The 21,031-nt window shown below is 37.5% G+C and overlaps 1 protein-coding gene across 2 annotated transcripts in view; it reads right to left on the minus strand.

Annotated features, from left to right (window-relative positions):
• PCYT1B (phosphate cytidylyltransferase 1B, choline) overlaps positions 1-21,031 on the minus strand; it is a 1,205,847-nt gene that overhangs the window by 900,061 nt on the left and 284,755 nt on the right. The window contains exon 1 of one of the 2 annotated variants that reach the window (XM_044072302.1): positions 13,477-13,784. The exons of the other annotated variant lie outside the window; for it this stretch is intronic. Coding sequence (XP_043928237.1) covers positions 13,477-13,593 — 117 coding nt within the window. The 5' untranslated portion in view covers positions 13,594-13,784. Of the gene's footprint in view, positions 1-13,476; positions 13,785-21,031 lie in introns of those variants that run through there. 2 annotated transcript variants of the gene reach the window in all.

Below are 21,031 nucleotides of genomic sequence, written 5' to 3' on the forward strand. Positions count from 1 at the left end.
GCTACCTAGTGCTTACCACTCCCACTGATAAGCTAAAAGGCTTCCTTCCAACACAGAAATGCTTGGAGGGCGCAGAGGTTTACCAATAGTCCTGGATACAGCAAATCTGTATCTGGACTAGACTATCTACAGAAAAGGTGGGAAACATGCGCAAATATGGTCTTTTAAACCAGAAAGGTGAAAGAGATGGAAAATCTGCCCAATAAACTACAATTTCTGGGGCAGAAACCACTCCTCTTGTGGTAGATAGGCTACCTAGTGCTTACCTCTCCCACTGATAAGCTAGAAGGCTTCCCTGCAACACAGAAAGGCTTGGGGGGCTCAGAAGCTAACCAACAGTCCTGGATACTACAAATCTGTATCTGGACGAGACTAGTTACAGGAAAGGCGGGAAACAAGCGCATACATGGGATTTTAAACCAGAAAGTTGAAAGAGATGGAAAAACTGCCCAAACGGCTGATAAACTACAATTTCTGGGCCAGAAACCACTCCTCTTGTGGTAGATAAGCTACCTCGTACTTATCACTCCTACTGATAAACTAAAAGGCTTCCCTCCAACACAGAAAGGCTTGGTGGGCTCAGAAGCTTACCAACAGTCCTGGTTACAGCAAATCTCTATCTGGACTAGACCAGAGATACAAGAAAGGCAGGAAACAAATGCAAATGTGGGCTTTTAGACCAGAAAGTTGAAAGAGATGGAAAAACTGCGCAAACGGACAATAAACTACAAATTCTGGGCCAGAAACCACTCCTCTTATGGTAAATAGGCTACCTAGTGATTACCACTCCCACTGATAAGCTAGAAGTTTTCCCTTCAACACAGAAAGGCTTTGGGGGCTCAGAAGCTTTCCAACAGTCTCGGATACAGCAAATCTATATCTGGACTAGACTAGTTACAGGAAAGGCAGGAAACAAGCTTAGAATTTCAACTGAGAAAGAAAAAGAGAGATAAAATGATGAGTTTTGTTGGGTAGGGTGGTTGCAAATTTTGCTATTTTGTTATAACACTATTTCAGGTTTCGAACTAGCAGGTGTAAAACTCCAAAGGTTTATTAGAAAATGTAAAAGTAAAGCGCTTTTCATCTCCTTTAGTAGAAAGACTTCTTCAGACAAAGGAAAAAATTATCAAACACAATTTAAAACCCAAAAAAAGGGGGGGGTGTTACAAAATTACAAACAGCTGCCTTAATTGAACCCACTGACATACCTTCACATTTAAAGTTGTATTACATTAAATGCATAAATAAATGTCTACTTAGTGTAGACAGGGTGTCAAACATAAAAAGGTTTTCAAAAAAGAAACATGAACTTGATAAAAGTAACCAAGAATGTCTTAGTGAAGATTCATAAACCTAATCAAGTGTAAATACTATTTGTTTCCCTTAAAATACACTTTAGCAAACAACTTTTCATAGGGTAAAACAAAACTCATACAGAATCTTGTGATTAAAAAGAAAAGAAAATTAAGTAATGCTTGCAACCAAATATAATATCCATTCCTTAACAGAAAAGGTAGTAAGGAGTACACATCTCTAATGCATAATGAAGAATCAATAATAAATGAATAAATAAACAGTGAAACTCAACTGGGAGTCTGCAATAAGCGGAATTTCAAAGGCGTTTCTAATAAAAGAAATGTTATTTCTAATATTAAATAACCGAATATGTTTATTTCTGTGTTAAAAATCTAAAAGCATATGAAAAATAATTTTTTTTTTTTAAATGTTCCTTGAGCAATGGGTAAAGCACCAAGCTGCGATGAGAACACTTTCTAAGCTTTGGTATGCACAGTTGTAGCAACCAAAACAAGTCAAAATGCAGCTGTTTCAGAAAAAATATGGCAAGGCATTGCGTGAAAGACACGTCTAAATCAAAACAAACAAACCGCTGGATTCACAAGACGGTACTTCATTCAAAAACCATGCAGGTACTAAGTATGCGAAAAAGGCGGATAGCCAAACAAATGAAAAATCTGTTCACAATCGTGCCCATGAATACGACACATTGTTCTGCAAATGAGTTTGTACTGTGTGTGAAAAAGGTAATAAATAAAGTAGCAGAAGACAAAAAAAAGAAAGAAACGCAACACCTAAGTAAATCCACAGCTGTTGGTGTTCAATGACATTGACAATAGGTAAACATAGCACTTTTTGACAGTTTGTTTTTCTTCAATTTTGGAACTATTTCAGGTTTAGCAAGATGGTAGAGTTAATATTAATCAAAACTGTTCAGGAGTATGTGAGAATCAGTAGAAGAAAAAAAGAGGCTGTGTTTTTTCTAGAGTATAGAATGAGATAGAGAAATATGTCATAAAAGAGACATAGTTTAATATGGGTCTCTTTTAATACCTTCTGTATATATATATATATATATATATATATATATATATATATATATATATAAACTTTAATGCATCATCATCTATGGCAACAGCAGGACTATAGTTTTGTTTGGATTCAGGAGTATTTGGGACTGATTAATGAAGGTTTCAAAAGAAGAATATGATTCCTGTGTAACAGTCTATAAGGTGGGTAAATTAGTTGCACAGTTAGTCATTTGTATATTTTATGAGTAAGTTTTGACTTGATACTGTATAGAGTTTGTTTAAAAAATAGTGAAGAGTGTGAAGCCTAGAACTGAGCTTTAGATTACACCAATGGGACTCTTTAAAATGGATGAGCAATAAGAATGCCATTTAATATGCTGTGTTCTGACTGAGAGGTCATTACTGAACCAGGCCCGAGCATTATGAGCAAAGTAAATGTGAGTGAGAAACAATATCAAGTGCTTGTCATAAGTCAAGGAGAATTGAAAACACTAGTTTACCTTCATTCCTAAGTTGGCTGTTGTGTTATGGAAGGACAGAAGAGCTGAGACTGTACTAAGGGATGGTCTAAAGCCACATTGGACAGGAGAGGCTAGGTTGTTTGCTACAAGAAATGTTAGTATTTGTGAATGAATACATCATTCCAGAATTTTGGAAAGAGGCACAAGTATTGCTCTTGGGGGTAATTAGATAGTTCTCTTGATTTATATCTTGTGTGAAGGAAGAATAGTTGTTTTTTTTTTCTTTTTTTTTTTTCATAAAGCTGGAACATAGGCTACTAAGATGGATCTATTGATGAGTATGGATGAGAGTAGGAACAGCTGGCTTGAGACATTTGTCAGGGAGTTGGTCAGCTGCTAAGGTTATAGATCTGGCTAGAAGTCTCTCGATTACTTTGGTAGGAAATGGCTCCATTGTGAATTTCTGTGTGGAGCTAGCAGTAGGCTACTGGATATTTATGGAATTGTAAGATTTTTTGTGTACAGGGATATTGTAACACGTATAAAACAAGTGCAGCATTTCTGAGCAACTGCAGGATCGGTGTCATTGAGAAATGGATTTGGTTGAAGTGTTTTTCTAGGCTTCAGTGTTTTGCTTATGGCTGCCCAATAGGATTTGGGATTTGAAAGATGACTGTGTTGAAATGTTGAAAAGTACATTTTTTGTCAGTTAGTACCTTTGTTGTGATGTTTCTCAGATGTCTTTAAGTCCGTAAGTAGATTAGGTATTGTAGTTATGCTAGCATTCACAAGTTTTTCCCCTTTGTTTCATGAGGTTTTTGGTATTACTAAGGTGCTGAGTTAGATTTAGAAGGTTTCATCTCAATGGGGCATTGGCAACTGTCTTAAGGAATGTGGAATTAAATAGGATAGCTGTCCGAGCTAATGGCAAGGTTTTTAATGAGGACCAGTTTCTGGTGATAACTTTTCTAGATGTTGTCACAGTAAGCAAAAAGAGACAGATTTGATTTGTTTTTATAGACTTTGGAACAGGTGCATTGTACAACACTTTTTCTTTACTAATAAATTATTTATCTGATCACAGTGCTTGAAGAAAAGAATGCACTTTTCCGGATACAAATTAACATGAGACTATCCACATACTGTAATTCCAGTAGAGTTTAATTCAATACTACATTGCCAACATTTTTATTGTAAATCTTTCATAAATGCATTTAGTCTATATGGTACAGTAAAAAGTTACACAAAATAGGTATATAATATATAACCATTATGTATGTCTGTAAATGTAAAGGATTTGAAAATGTTATTTACATACTGCATAGCTATAGGTTTGCAGCTATTATAGTGGAAATAGTTGCAACTAATTAACCATAATTTATTATGAAAAGAGTTACAATTAACCATAATTTATTATTAATCATGACTAAATGAACAATAAAAAGGGCTATGTGTAATCATTTCAAATTAGAAACATATCATTCATCTAGCCAGAGTATTACTGGTTTAAATAAGGAAGCTAATTAATATGCTTCAACGTCAGGTGGTTTGATATCACTATTTTCTCAAAATCTGATATAATGCTTATAGGCTATTCTTGGTTTGTTAAGGTACCAATGAAATTTCAGAATACTATGTTTATTATTCTAATATGTAAACTATTGGGGTTGACGTGTTGTGGTTTGAATTATGTACAAGATGTTTGGAAGTATTACTATTTTAATAAATTTTCATTATCCCTCATGGCAGTCTTGTCTTCTAGCCATCCTCTAATAGCCACATTTCAATGAATTTACATATCAGTATCACTCTCAGTACATATCTGAAGCTTTTGATTTTTTACACAACTGTGGATTTATCCCCAATTAAAATGTTCTTCTAACTCTAGTAAAACACAATTTAGCACATCTGCTAAATTAATTTATTTTCCTGGCTTATCATTTATAATTAAGCCACATGTGTGTAATCACAACAATATTATATGCAGTCTTGGCAATGCCTTGTGCAAAGACATATTGAATATACTTTGTAATGACATTGTTAATTTTATCAGCACCTGTTTCCCATAAATGTACTCATGAAGTGTATAGCTATACACTATGGTTTGCTATGGCTGGTATATTTTTCTGTATCTGATCACATTTTCTAACAGTCAGCAAAAAGGTGGAGGAAATTGGAATAAAAGTATAAGGCTTTTGGGCTTTCTGTTTTACAAAATCATTGTACCAGTTCCATTCTGGCTTTCATATAGCGTATCCTTGTAATGTTACCAGATAATTCACATTGTAATACTTTACTGTTGACATTTTTATCACCATCTGTTTAAGCAGCTCAGCTCTTGATGTATACTGTAGTGTCATTCCACATAATGCTTCAATTATTTCCTTAATGGCACATGTATTTCTGATGTATTCAGAATAAAGTTCAAATTATAGTGTGTCATGCCAAGAAATTTCATAAGTGTTTCATTATGCTCTGCTGGATATGTTTGTACCACTATTCTGACTTTCTCATTGCCTAGTTTCAAAACTTCTAAAGTTAGAACATGACCCTTGAATAACTTATCTCTTGCTTTGTTTTGTAGCTGTTTAATCATTTTTAAAATTGTTTGCCTAACAGTTCCTAATGTTATTGTGAAGAGTATCCCAAAGTTTTGGACCAAGAGCAGAAAAAGAATGCTCTAAGAATTTTACAACATTTTGGGTCTTTGTAGAATTGCGATATCATGATTGTAAAAGCATAACTGATATCATGATACTTTTACTAACAAACTGGATTTCAGTAATAGTAGAGAATCAGAATAGAGTACCTTATTAATAAGTGCTACTAGGGGGAGGTCAGCTCATTTTTGCACTGGAAGCCAGTCAGCCACTTAAGAGTTAAGCACTGATCATCACTATATTCACTACAGACTAAGAGAAGAACGAACTGGCAGGTCCTGTTAGAAACGGTTTGCAAATCGGAGAGATTTCTCTTAGATGCATGGGCTAGTGCAGACTGTGTGCTTTCACTATAACTCTCAAGATACATCTGAATATGGTTACAGTGGGACATAAACAATTGGTCACAACCTAGTCTGGATGAAAAACAGGAAATTCAAGGAGACTGTGGGAGCAAGCCCCTCCAACATTATTTATAGCAATTCCACAGTCATACAAACATGATCTCCCACCAAAAGAACAGAATCACTTCTGGAGTATACACTTACAAACTGCACCAGCAATGATTTCCTATGGAAAACAGTGATCAGGAAACTCGACATCACCAAGCTAACCTGACCAAATAGCACCTCATCCAATTGTAGCCTGAGAAAGAGAAATGGAAAGAAGAAATTAAATATTCTTCTCAACAGGTGTTCTGCATTCAGGGGTGAGGAAGTGGGCTATTTTTCATCTAACACAGAGGGTTGAGTTAACTTTTGCTTTTATGGTAACTACGTGGCCTGATATAGTAAGAAATGGGTCGAATGTGAGGCCTAGTTACCAAAGGAGATTACTTGCTCAGTAACATGGCTGCTGAAGATAAGTGATACTTCAAGGGTGAATAGTCCTTTAAGTCTCTGCTTAATTTACTTGGTTTTCAGGGTTAGTTTTCTTTAGACTGCACACAGATGGAGAGTTTTAACAACTAATTAAAGCTTGTTCAAGATAGTTTATGGCCAGAGGAGGACTTAAAGATTCTTTGAGATCATGTGGAAGATGCCTAATTATTACAAAAAAGCTAATAAAAATAGGACAAGGAATTGAGCACTGGGGTCTTGGGAAGAAATGGAATCAGTAGAACAGAGCATATTATTAGAGCTAACCTTGAAGGTTCTCTGAAATGGGTAGCTAGAAAGCCAACTATATGCAAGCACAGAAGGTAGTATTCAATTTTTCTGACAGGAGTGCTGCAGTATGCAAATGCAAATTTATCCATCCATCTTATGGATATTTAATAGAATGGTTTCCTCTACATTAGACTTTTATAGATGATTAACTAATATTCAAGCATCTTTAGTAGTGTCATGTTTTCGTTATACTGTGTATCAGCTGTTTCTTGGCTTACCAGAATGATAAGCAACAACCACTTTTTGATCTCATTTCCTTGCTGCTGCCTCACATACTGAGACCTTAAATGGGATTCAGTCTGAAACCATATTCCCAACCCCATTTCCAACCCCACAGTACATGGGAAATGTTATATAGGTAGAACTCTTCTCACACAAAAGGATCTGTCAGCCATTCCCTAAATGCCCTCATTGCTGGATTTCTTAGGTATGTCTAGATGCTATCCTGATCATTTGACTCAATTCACTACCAAGTAGAGATTAGCTAATGGCTCAACACCTTTACTGACCTGAGTGTTTGATGGTGCAAAGACCTTTGTCCCAAATAGTTGGGTACCAATTGCACTTATGAGTAGCCTTATGATCAAATATGTTGTCTGTTATGGATAATCCATTTTTCTAGCAATAAAGTCAACTTACAATTTACCATTCAGATCAGGCAACTCATTACTCCCAATCATGCCATTCTGGTTATTTCCATCATTCTGCCCATGAGCACTGAAATTTCATAGTAGAATTACAGAGTCAGTACCTGACTCCTTATCAACACTACCCAAAAGGCCTACAAGAAGGCCAAATGTCCCAAATAGCTGTTAGGTGCATATGTACAATCAACAGAATTTTCTTTCTGCAAGTCTCAGTCACACTGAGGTAGTCCTCTTATATTGTGGCATCAACTGTCATTGCCTACCAGTGGCATTGTAGCTTTGTGGCAAGAACTATCCCTTACAGCTTTGTGGCCTGGGATTCAAGGCTGACCTTCAGTCATTGTCTGGGCAGAGTTTTGCATCATCTCTTCCAGTGTTTGTATGGGTTTTCTCCAAGTACTCCAGTTTCCTCCACCTCATGAAAACATGTTGTTTCATTTACAAAACTGAACTGTCTTTGTATATTTATTTATTTTACATTTGTTTACCAGGTTTGTTCAGCTGACCTGATAGCCCTTTTTCAGTGGAGGGCCGGGGAGAAAAGCTCCACAAAATTACAATAAAATTGTAGAGTGAAAAATAGTGTTATATAAAGACATAAACATTTTCAAGTTGGTACAGTAAAAGCATAAAAATTATTTACAGAGCTTAACTTGTCCTTTAGATTAAGATGGATACAAGGACATTATGCAGATTTAATAAGTACAGCCAGTCTAGTAGGAGTATACGTTGCATCTGCACTTGTCCTTGTAAATCTGGTCAAGGTTCAAAAGTGATTAAGAAGAACCAGTTAATTTACCCATCTAAGAAAGCAATATATTAAAGTAATTAAGTTAAATTTCAGCAATAGTACCCAGATGGGAGCACATGAGTCTCCCTCTACCACCACAGGACCTGTCCTAAGAGTCAGCTCCAGAGCTGGAGACAGTCTGCCACTAACCAGTGATTGCAGTAGCAGTACTGCATTCATAGGTAAGACTATATCTACCTGACACTTATCAACCTCCCACACATGCTCTGTATGTTTCTTCCAGCACTGAGGTGACATTTCATATCCCAAGGGCCAGTTTTAAAAGGTAAAGGTCTAAACCATTTTAAACCATAATATTCCTGACTGTTATTTCATTGGCATTACTGGTGGTCAAATAACAGTTCATTGTCTACAAAACATGCCTGAGGACCCTAATTGCTGCGTCAGTATTAAATGGGGTGTCATCTATGTTGTAGGTATATGGGTGCTCATGCTTCCCAAAGGATACAGTGCCACATTTCTTGGCGTTTAACTGTAGGTTTTGTAGCTGACACCATTTGTCTACACATCCGGTAATCCACTGGAGAGTTGATGATAGTCCTAAGTTTATGATCATCAGCAAACTTGACTAGCCATGTACCCATGACATGCACTTTGGCAACAGAGAAGTAAATGCTGACCAGAAGTGACCTCAGAAAATGGGAACCCATTAGTAACAGGCCTTTTAGATGACAACATGCCCCCTATACTGATAGACTAGGTTCTGTTATTAAGGTAGTTTGCTACCCAGCAGGTTACGTAAGGGTTTATATTTAGTTGGTTCATTTGTCTGTAATCCCTAAATATGGGATGCTGTCAAAGGCCTTCACTAGTTTGAGGTAAGTTGTATATTCCAGTTTGCCTTCATCTAATGCCTTTGTGAATGTTTCAAAGTCTGCTAAGTTTAAGAAGGAGGATCTACCTTTTACAAAGCCAAACTGTTTTCGTTCAAAGGATTGTAGGCTTCCAATATTGTTTATAAGTGTACTGATGCACTCTACTACTTACCTAAAATTTCTGCTCTTGTGGAGTGGGATGACCATGTCCATTCTCCACACCTCTGGCACAAAGCCAGGTGATAGGCTGAGGCTGAACAGACTTAGCAGTGAATAAGTAAGGCTGTGCTTGGTGCTGATGAGAAAGCAGATGGGCACATTGTCTGAACCCATGGAACTAGTGCTCTTGGCCTTAAAAAGTGTCCTTAGGACCTGCTGTGAGGTAATCTGACGGGGTGCAGACATGATAGTAGGTGGGGAAATTTTGGAGGAGACAGGGGATAATGTTTGAGCTAAATGTATCTGTTTGTATATATTAGCTGTGTCATCAGGGTCTGAGAATGTGTTGTTGTCATGTGTCAGTTCAGTACTGCACTGGGTATTGTTTCTAAAATTTCTAACATAACTGAGAAAAGTTATATGGTTGTCCCTTACAGAGGTGGTGATTTTCAGTTCATGCTTATCCTTGGTAAGTTTGATTTTGCTTCTATGTTTCTTGTTTAGTCTCTTGATTTCACTTTTGTAGAATTGAGTTTTTTTTAGTTTATTCCTTAAGACAATGAGTTTCTTCCCTTTTGTTATATGGTTCGTTTATGCTAGGATTCCACCTCATAGGTTTGCTGCTAAACACAGCACTGCATTTGTATCAGCTGGGTATCGATGCATCTAAGCAAGTATTGTGGGGAAAATAAAAACTGTCTATGAAAGCAGAGGTTTGGTGTATGCTACTGGGTCATTGTGGGAGTCTTAAATTGCATCAGGTCATCAGCTAGCTGCAGTAGTTTTGCCTCTGACAGCAGGGCTGGAGGGAAAACTTGGTAGAAGGTCCAGTATTAGTGAATATTACTGAGCGGTGGTCAGATTTGATCGATGATGAGGCAGTTACAGGTACAGAACATAGTGAGGTGATAGCTGTGAGGACTAGATCCAATATATTTGAGCCTTTAATAGGGAAGTTAACTAAATGGTGTAAGGAGTTTGAATTTATAAAATCTAGGAAGCGTTGTACCTGCTTATTTGTAGTAGTGTAGATTTCCCAGTCTATGGATGGATAGTTGAAATCTCTTAGAAGAACAGTACTCGATTCAATAGAGAGTAACTTTGTTAAAGTATGCCTTCTGGCCTGGTAAAAAAGAGGGGCTACTAGAGTTGGCTACAATATGGTAAGTATTCTGATTGATAATTCAAAGATGTGGAGGGGCTCATGGTCATTGCATTGCCTTATGAGTCTTGATGTGATCAGACTTCACAGGTATATGGACAAATCACCTACCACACCATAGTAATTTGAGGTGTGTTTGAATGAGTGGTAGGCATTGAAACCTGGTAGGGAGGAGGTGCTACCCTGTTTCATTAACAATCCATATACCTGTATTTTCAATGGTCTGGGGGGGGTTCCTGTTTAGGGTACTAGTACAGAGGAGTACTGCTTTTATACAGCCTTCTTTTTGTTGACAAACGGAGAAGGTGAACCTTGCCCACATGAAGGGACTATGAAGGTGAAGAAAGATTTTACATCTGTCTTTCTATCTGTATGTATACACACACACACACACACACACACACACACACACACACACACACACACACACACACACACACGCACATGCGCACACAAAAGCCTCAGGAGAGAGGTGGAGGTCATCTATGGCCAAAAAGATACACTGTCAGCTGTTCCCTTTCAGGCTGTTACATACTGGTTCCCCTTAGAATGAAACCAATAACTAAGCCAGTTGCTGAATTTAATCCTCTTTTGTTTGTATTGTGACATAATTTTTGCTGAAGGTAAAATGCTGCTCAAGACTAGTTCCATAGCCTTGGCTACATATGCAGAGAGCTCCAGCATGTATTTTTTCATAAAATCTAAGGAAAAGTTTCTCAAGTCATTCACTCCCACATGCACAACAACCATGTTTTACGTGTACGTGGGAGAAAGGACTTGCAGGATCTTGTGACATAACAAATCCTGGCACCTGAGAGACAGCTTGCAAACACCATTTCCTTGCTCACCCTTGGGAATGGTTTATCTGTGTTTCACCATGGAGTCACCTATAACTTATACCAAGTGTATTTGCTTTACCAGGTTGCCTTAAGGGAGCTGGCCTGCCAGGAGAGTGACTCCTTGTTTCTTCTGAAGCTTTTGCTGGTGCTATTGGCTTGTTTGCATGTTGCCCATCTTACATGACGGTGGCCTTGTGGTTTAGGAAGAGAATTCCTGAGTACCTCAGCATATGAAGGCCTGATCATAAATGGTTTCCAAGTTTGATCCTAGACAATTTCTGCCTTAGTGCCCCAGGAGAACAAACATAAAGCTCTTTATCATCATACATAATGCCTGCATTTAAATAGTCAAGACCCACATTTTTTACACAAAAATCCAAACAAATTTTAGGCACTCTTCTCAAGGGGCAATACTACTATGAATGTGTTATACAGCTACCAGTATAACAACATGTCTTGGGCCTTCTGTCATTTTAAACATGTCTGTTTTTCATGTGAAAATAATTCACCTACAAGTAAAACAATAGGCAAAGACCCTTTGATAAAAGGAAGAAAATTACTCTTAATATGAAAAGTGTTTTACCTGGCAGATTTGGAGCACACATTACAGAGGAGTAAAGTCTTCATATACTATACATTATAATTCAACTAAAATTATTTACAGAGATACAGATATTGAACACACATGCACACACACACACCCACACCCACACACACACACATACACACACACACACACACACACACACACACACACACACACACACACACAAAATAAGCTGGTAAATTTTCATTTGAATACAGTAGCCGTCAAGGGGAACAAACATAAAATTCTGTTCACAGCTATATAGTCAACTTTATACTCTAAACACAAAGTAAATCAGTCTCGTTAAATAGATGCTTGCTATATACTCTCACATTTGTATTGTTTAGGGATTTTCTATATTAAAGTGGCACAATTTCTGTGAAGTGTCAGCATGACCCTATGATATTAGTAATACTGTGGTATGTACATTTAACAGTTATAACAAACTTTTTAAAGGCTTGTTCAGGTTGTGTTCATTTAAAATACTTGGCCTACAGCCATACTATTAGTAGTAAAATAAATTAAATACTTTTACATTGGTTTATAGGTTACATAATGGCCTCTTTATTTTCTGTTCAGTATTAATGCTAAAAATCAAACATGCTGCATAAAGTTAATTTACCCAAACAAATCCAGTAATAATAAAAAGTAAGGTGTGCACTTGCAATCTGCTATATTTTGAATATCTAAAATTAATCACATGTTGCCTTAACAAACTACAATAGGAAATAGTCAAATAGGGCAAGGATACAGACAATGGGCCATTAATTCATACAGGAATGCAATTTCCTGGTATTTGCTGAGCACAATGTTTTAGTCTTGCTAGCCATCTCGCTCAGGGTTATTGCTCTATAGTTTGCATCACTTTTCTGCAGAAAATCAGAATGGGGCAGGTGAAAACATTGCAGTAATGAGCCCTTAATAAAGTGACATTGTGTACAGTAATGACCTAACCTCGACAAAAAAGTACCTCAGTCATTTGGTCACATTAATGCTGTCAGTAACATTTGTATAAAAGACAAGTCATGCAAACCTTTAGAATCATTAAAACTACAAGAGAGGTCAACACAAGAGAATCAGTGTCACCCCATTGGTTATGCAAATACAGGAAAGAATCCAAGTATTACAGAATGAGAAACTGAAAGCTAGTGGATGAAAACAAAGAATGCCAGCAAAAGTCGCTGGCATATCACAGCATGGCAGACATTCAGATGTGTGAGAATAATGGTCAGTTTCTGTGAATAGATAGCATCTACACATCAGGCCAGCCATCCTATCTGCCCTACTTTGAAGTTGAATGCTGCATTTATGCACCACACAGAGGAAATATTAAATGCGGTTTAAACACATCAGACAACTTCAGCCAGAAAGCAATACAATTGCACGAAACTCTTCTCTGTTTTACATCAGTTGCTTGAATGCCTTTACCCAAGTTTCAGGTGCTAGGCCATTTGAGACAGGCACACTCTACAACTGAGCAGCTTTTATTTAACCTGTACGGATAAAAATATTAGACTGCTGTTGTGGGGGTGTATAACAATGGAGTCAGCAGACAAACAGTTATTGTAATGAGAACAGTGCTGCTTTTCATATCCACTAACTGTAATACTGCAAAGAAAAAGGAACAAGAATAAATAATAAATATGAAAGTATTGTGAATTGTTTGGCAATGAACATTTCTGTCAGAACAGGCAATAGAGACAGACACCTAAAGTGTATTAGCCTGCAGAATTACTGCCCACGAGAACACAGACTTTTATATCAGTACAGCTTCTTCCTCTTTCGCATAGCCTACTTGCAACACATGCAGAGAAAACATGCATTAAGGTCCTTTACTTACCGTCCGTGGAAGAGGGCATGTGTGTTCTAGTTCCTCCATGATTCCTGATGGAAGCTTATTACAAGGGGATTTTGGGATACCTGTCTCTGACTCAGCATCAGTTGTAAGTACTGGCATGGCCAGTTGATGCTACTGTCTGATATGACCTGCTGTTAGTCCCTTTCTAGCCAGCTAATGTTTTTCTTCTTTTTTAATTTTCTATCTGCTATTCCATGAGGGATTATAGCTTTTCTCCTTAACACAGACTAAGAGGCATGGCCTTGTCTTGTCACCATAACAACCACGCAATGACAGAGCAGCTTCAGTTTGTGGTACTTGTTATCGTCTTCTTATTTACATGCTGAGCCCTGGTTGGTTGCTGAACTGACAGCACACCCTTACAGAAGTGAGGAGGTACATCACCATTACAGTAGGCATAAATAGCATGCCTTTGCTCAATGTGAAGACCAAGTTAGTTGGGGGTTGCACAACAAAATGTTTTAATTTAGACTCTCCTGCTTTAAATGCATTTTCAGTTATTTCTGCTATTTGGTCACAGCTTTAAATGAATTGTTTCGACACTGCAGTATTTTTAGATCTATGTTACCTATATTTTGCTTCTTTGTAGGAGAGTGCATGCTAAATATTTAATGTCCTACAAAATGCACATTAACTGTAAAGGTAAAACAAAAGCAAAATGACATCAGCGTTGTCAGCAAATAAGGATTGCCTGCCACTCTTGTCTGCAACTTCCATATCTGTTTGTTAAGGTATATCTAGGTTGAAAACTGAACTCCTGTTTCTAACTTGTAACATGCTGAAAAGAATGAGAACATAAGGTGATTAGTTTTTGAGTGAAGTGAGAGCTGGACATACAAGTCTAATATCAGACAAAATAACGGCATGACAAGAAGAAATATGAATAGCAGTTCCTCTGGTGCTCCCACTGTATTGTTTCCATATTGTTGTTTAAACTTCAGCAAAAATATAAGTGAAAAAGACACTTTTTAACAAAAACATGTTAATCCATCCTGCTGCAGTCCCAGCTTCTTTCTCTGCAGTACTAGATCCCTTTCTATGTCACCACTGTTAGTAGTCTGAACCTGATAGTGACTATACTCATTTGTAATTTATTTGCTAACCAAGTGAGTGAAGTACTCATTCTCAGACACTTAGCCATGACCAGGCCACTAGGTGAAGAGTAAATACAGTATGCACACAAATGTATAAATACATAGCCATTATGTTACACACACAAATGTATAAATATATAGCCAATATGATACCCACATACATATGTATAAATATATAGCCAGTATGTTACCCACAAACATATGTATAAATATGTAGCCAGTATGTTACACACACCTTTATATAAATACATAGCCAATGTGTTACACACACACACACACAGACACACACACACACACACACACACACACACACACACACACACACACACACACACACACACACTCATATGTATAAATATATAGCCAATATGTTACACACACAGATGTATAAATATATAGCCAATATGTTACACACACACGCACATATGTATAAATATATAGCCATTATGTTACACACACAAATGTATAAATATATAGCCAATATGTTACCCACACACATATGTATAAATATATAGCCATTTATCTGGCTCAGTGTAAAGAGTGCCCGGGGTTTTACATAGGTAAAACCCAACATAAGTTGGCACAGAGGATATATGAGCACACTTATGAAATTAGACAGGCCAACGAAAAGAATGCATTATATAGGCATATTAAAATTCACCCTCAACACAGTTTCAAATTTGTAGTCTTAGAGCAGGTGAAACACCACAATAGGAGAGGACCCTGGAAGGTTTATTTAGAGACCAGGGAAACATGGTGGCAGATTTTTACTAAAGCTGGTTGCCCCCCTGGTTTAAATGAACTAGTATCTATTACTAGTTCATTAAAGTTAAAAGTCTATGACAGATGAAATTATTTAGGTTGTATAAGTTCCCTTTTATGCATGATGTGATGATTGGGGAGAGATGGGCGATAGCTGCCAGCCTAGTCAAATAGAATTTGATATATAATTCTGGCATTTGTAAATAAATGTAAAATACAGGCATGTTTTCTTGAGTGCAAAAGAATACTGTGAAATGTGGAACTGCAAAATAAATGACAACATTGCACTCTACTGGCCCAGTGAAGCATGTTGTGACCCTTTCATGTTAGAATTCGGCTCCAGTGCATCTGGGTGAAGGTTTCATGCCCATTGTTTTACGGCTAAAGTTTATGACCAGAATTTACATGTGGAAGGTGCTTTATTGCTCTGGTTTCTGCTAGAGTGTATATGTGAAATGCCTTGTATTGTTGTAAGTTTCTGAGCAGGTGTTAGATTGCTAAATAATGCAGTTTGTGGCCTGAGAACTCAGACCAGGTGTTAAGATGATGCAATATGAATACTGGGAAAACCTAAGTGTCAAAAATGATGTAATTATGGAGGGCCTTAGAGACATGTTTGTTAGTAATGTTTAAAATACTATTTCTCACAAGAGACTGAGAGCATTTTGATTTTGGATATCTAACTCAGCACTCTGCCTAAGCTCACATGTAAATTTCTAGCACTGTGATTTCTTGTAGGAATAGTTAAAGTTAGTAAAGATTAATTAGGTATTTTTCTTTGAAATCAGACCTGTCCTACTGTATTATTTTAAGTTTCTGTGTGATCTCGGAACTCTTAGATATCTCTGCGGTGTAGTAGTTTTGTCATGTGTTTTCATTATTTATTATTAAATATTTTTAAAACCTTCTACCTGTGGCTGGTTTATGTAGAGATAAATTATGCTTTAGAGTACATTATATATTTATAGAGTTTAATGTCTAAGCCCTTCCAATAAACCTAGACCGAATAGTCACATTACCATTGGATAATAATATTGCACAGTAATAATTGAACACCCTTTTAAGGGCCTTTTAGTAGCTGATATTATTAGCTGGGTCATGGCAGGGATTACTACCATATGGTCTTGGTAAAGGGGAAAAGCTGGGGAATCTGTGTCAGCCTTTCCCAGGAGTGTCTGTGAAGTTGTATAAATACTTATCTCAAAGTGTGTGTGTGTTGTGTCAGCTACTTTGCAGGGACACGAAGCACTGGTTGGACAGAGAGGATACTGAAGGTTTTAGCTTGCCCAGCTAGACTGAGACCTGGACCCTATAGCTGTGCCAGTGGGGAGTCTTATTGGGGGCCTGGTGAGCAAGGGAGCAACCAGCCCCAGACTGACTGTGATCTCTGTATGCACTTAAGGGAAATTGTACTTTACTGTGTGTATTAGTTATCCTTTCCTCTCTTCTAGGAGATGACCTCCCTGGTGTTAGTGGTGAGGATTGAGGCTCCTTGATTGCTGGGCCAGGGCTTGGTCAACACACATATATTAAGTGTTTTTATGAAAGCATATTTATTAACTGTGAATAAATTTGGGCTATGTATAAGAGTTTAGTGCTTAATGAATCAGTTTCCAGATTTTAATTGTTGCAATGTCTTTTTAAAGATTAATTAGATGTGTGTTCTTTCTATAGGTGTGCCTGTATCAGCTGCTAGTATATAAGAAGTAATGATGGTATTTTTATTTGTCTGAAGAAGTCTGGTGATGTACACCAGATGAAAGCGCTCCTCTCAATAAATCTTTGTGGTTTGTGTGCCTGATCCAGCCTGTGCTCATTTTATTCATTTTTTAGTTTGTGTGTTTTGTGGTTATAAATATATAGCCAGTATGTTACACACACAATTGTATCAATATATAGCTAATATGTTACCCACACACATATGTATAAATATATAGCCAGTATGTTACACACACAAATGTATAAATACATAGCCATTATGTTACATACACATATGTATAAATATATAGCCAATATGTTACACACACATATGTATACATATATAGCCAATATGTTACCCACACACATATGTATAAATATATAGCCAGTATGTTACACGCACCTATATATAAATATATAGCCAATATGTTACACACATATATGTATAATTATGTATAATTATATAGCCAATATGTTACACACACACACACACACACACACACACACACACACACACGTATAAATATATAGCCAGTATGTTACACACACCTATATATAAATGGGATCCGGACATATGCTCGACTAGCATATGTCCGAATCACAAAAATTGAACACACATACACGAATGCGCTTAACATTGACAAGCGCTTCCGTGTATGTGTGCCTGTTTCGTAGATCGGACTATAGTGCAGGTTAGGGAAAATTCCCTTTTCCCCACTGTAGTGTGATCATGGAGTAAGAATAATAAAGTGGGGGGGTATAGGGAGTGCAGGGGGGACGAAGCCCCACTGCAGAAATGTAATTTTATTTTTGAACTAGACATATACAGAAGCGCTTTTCGATGTTAAGCGCTTTCGTGTATGTGTGTTCAGTGTTTTGTGATTCGGACATATGCTAGTCGAGCATGTCTCCTAGACCCATATAAATATATAGCCAGTATATTACACACACATATGTATAAATATATAGCCAATATGTTACACACACACATACACATATGAATAACTATATAGCCAATATGTTACACACACATATTTATAAATATATTGCCAATATGTTACACAAACACACACACACACACACACACACACACACACACACACACACACACACACACACACACACACTTATAAATATATAGCCAATATGTTACCCACACACATATGTATAAATATATAGCCATTTATCTGGCTCAAGTGCCCAGTGTTTTACATAGGTAAAACCCAACGTAAGTTGGTACAGAGGATATATGAGCACACTTATGAAATTAGACAGGCCAATGAAAAGAATGCATTATATAGGCATATTAAAATTCACCCTCAATACACTTTCAAATTTGTAATCTTAGAACAGGTGAAACACCACAATAGGAGAGGACCATGGAAGGTTTATTTAGAGACCAGGGAAACATGGTGGCAGATGTTTACTAAAGCTAGTTGCCCCCCTGGTTTAAATGAATTAGTATCTATTACTAGTTCATTAAAGTTAAAAGTCTATGACAGATGAAATTATTTAGGTTGTATAAGTTCCTTTTCATGCATGATGTGACGATTGGGGAGAGATGGGCGAAGGCTGCCAGCCTAGTCAAATAGAATTTGATATATAATTCTGGCATTTGTAAATAAATGTAAAATACAGGCATGTTTTTTGAGTGTAGAAGAATACTGTGAAATGTAGAACTGCAAAATATATGACAACATTGCACTCTACTGGCCCATTGAAGCATGTTGTGACCCTTTCATGTTAGAATTCAGCTCCAGTGCGTCTGGGTGAAAGTTTCATGCCCATTGTTTTAAGGCTAAAGTGTATGACCAGAATTTACATGTGGAAGGTGCTTTATTGCTCTGGTTTCTGCTAGAGTGTACATGTGAAATGCCTTGTATTGTTGTAAGTTTCTGAGCAGGTGTTATATTGCTAAATAATGCAGTTTGTGGCCTGAGAACTCAGACCAGGTGTTAAGATGATGCAATATGAATACTGGGAAAACCTAAGTGTCAAAATGATGTAATTTGGGAGGGCTTTATAGACATGTTTGTTAGTAATGTTTAAATACTATTTCTCACAAAAGACTGAAAGCATTTTGATCTTGGATATCTAACTCAGCACTCTGCCTAAGCTCACATGTAAGTTTCTAGCACTGTGATTTCTTGTAGGACTAGTTAAAGCTAGTAAAGTTTAATTAGGTATTTTTCTTTGAAATTAGACCTATCCTACTGTATTATTTTAAGTTTCTGTGTGATCTCTGGACTCTTAGATATCTCTGTGTTGTAGTAATTTTGTCTTGTGTTTTAGTTATTTATTATTAAATATTTTTAAAACCTTCTGCCTGTGGCTTGTTTATGTAGAGATAAACTATGCTTTAGAGTACATTATATATTTATAGAGTTTACTGTCTAAGCCCTTCCAATAAGCCTAGACTGAATAGTCACATTACCACTGGATAATAATATTGCACAGTAGTAATTGGACACCCTTTTAAGGGCCTTTTATTAGCTGATATTATTAGCTGGTTGGTGGCAGGGATTGCTACCATATGGTCTGGGTAAAGGGGCAAAGCTGAAAAATCTGTGTCAGCCTTTCCCAGGAGTGTCTGTGAAGTTGTATAAATACTTATCTCAAAGTGTGTGTGTGTTATGTCAGCTACTTAGCAGGGACACGAAGCACTGGTTGGACAGACAGGGTACTGGAGGTTTTAGCTTGCCCAGCTAGGCTGAGACCTGGACCCTATAGCTGTGCCAGTGGGGAGTCTTATTGGAGACCTGGTGAGCAAGGGAGCAACCAGCCCCAGACTGACTGTTATCTCTGTGTGCACTTAAGGGAAATTGTACTTTACTGTGTGTATTAGTTATCCTTTCCTCTCTTCTAGGAGACTACCTCCCTGGTGTTAGTGGTGAGGATTGAGGCTCCTTGATTGCTAGGCAAGGGTACGGTCATCACAAGTGTTTGGAAGTGGTGGGATCTACTTCACATACTAATTGGCTTGTAGTGGTGTGGGTAGAACGAATTCCTGTAGCTTATGTACAGTGATCTCTAAAAGTGTTTTGTACTCTAAAACAGCCATGCAGCGTATACTCAGAGTTCAGATCACAGTTGTTTTATTTCATTTGTTAGCTTAGTGTTAGTCAGGGTGAGTAGGCAGCATGTCAGCAGAAGAGTATGGAAAGCTGACAAGGAGCCAGCTGGCGAAGATGTGCCAGGCTAGGGGACTGGTGCATTGAAATCTGACTAAAGCAGACCTGATTGCAGCCTTGGTTACAGCTGCATCAGTAAACAGCAGCCTGGAGGACAATCAGACTGACAATGGAGATACAATATCCTCGGAGAATGGACAGCTCAACCTTTCTGCAGTGGACTTAAAAATCCAGCTGGAGCTAAAGAGACTTGAGTTGGAGGCCAGGCATATGGAAATAGAAGCAGCCGAAACAATGAGGAGTCTACAAGCTGAGGAAAATGAACAGCAGAGGAGGCATGAGAGGGAAATGCTGACTCTTTGCCAGAGTCATGGAGGTAATGGGGAATGGAGTAACCGGACCCCAAAAGCATAAAAGGTCAGTAAATTTCTTCCACAGTTTAAAGATGGGGATAATTCTGATAGCTTCATGCATATGTCTGAGCAGGTATGTGAACAGTATGAAGTTGACCAAGGGCTCTGGGTACAGTTCCTGACCCCCTTACTCCATGGTAAAGCTGTAACTTCTTTAGCAAAAATGCATGACACTGACTGTTTTGATTATGCTGCTGTAAAAAGACACTTGTTAGAATGTTTTAAGCTAACACCTGAAATGTATAGGAAAAAGTTTTGTGAGCATAGATGCAAGGCAGATGAAAATGTATGTGAATATGTTGCTGAACTGAGCACTTATTTTCATAGCTGGGTGAGTGGATGTCAGGTCACCACTTTTGAAGGGCTGGCAGACCATTTGGTGAGGGAACAAGCCCTTAGCACTTTGTCTGAGGACATGAGGATCTGGTTAGCTGATAGA

Source organism: Protopterus annectens, chromosome 5.part0 (assembly GCF_019279795.1).
Source record: "Protopterus annectens isolate FY-2018-M chromosome 5.part0, PAN1.0, whole genome shotgun sequence".
In the NCBI taxonomy this organism is placed as follows: domain Eukaryota; kingdom Metazoa; phylum Chordata; order Ceratodontiformes; family Protopteridae; genus Protopterus; species Protopterus annectens.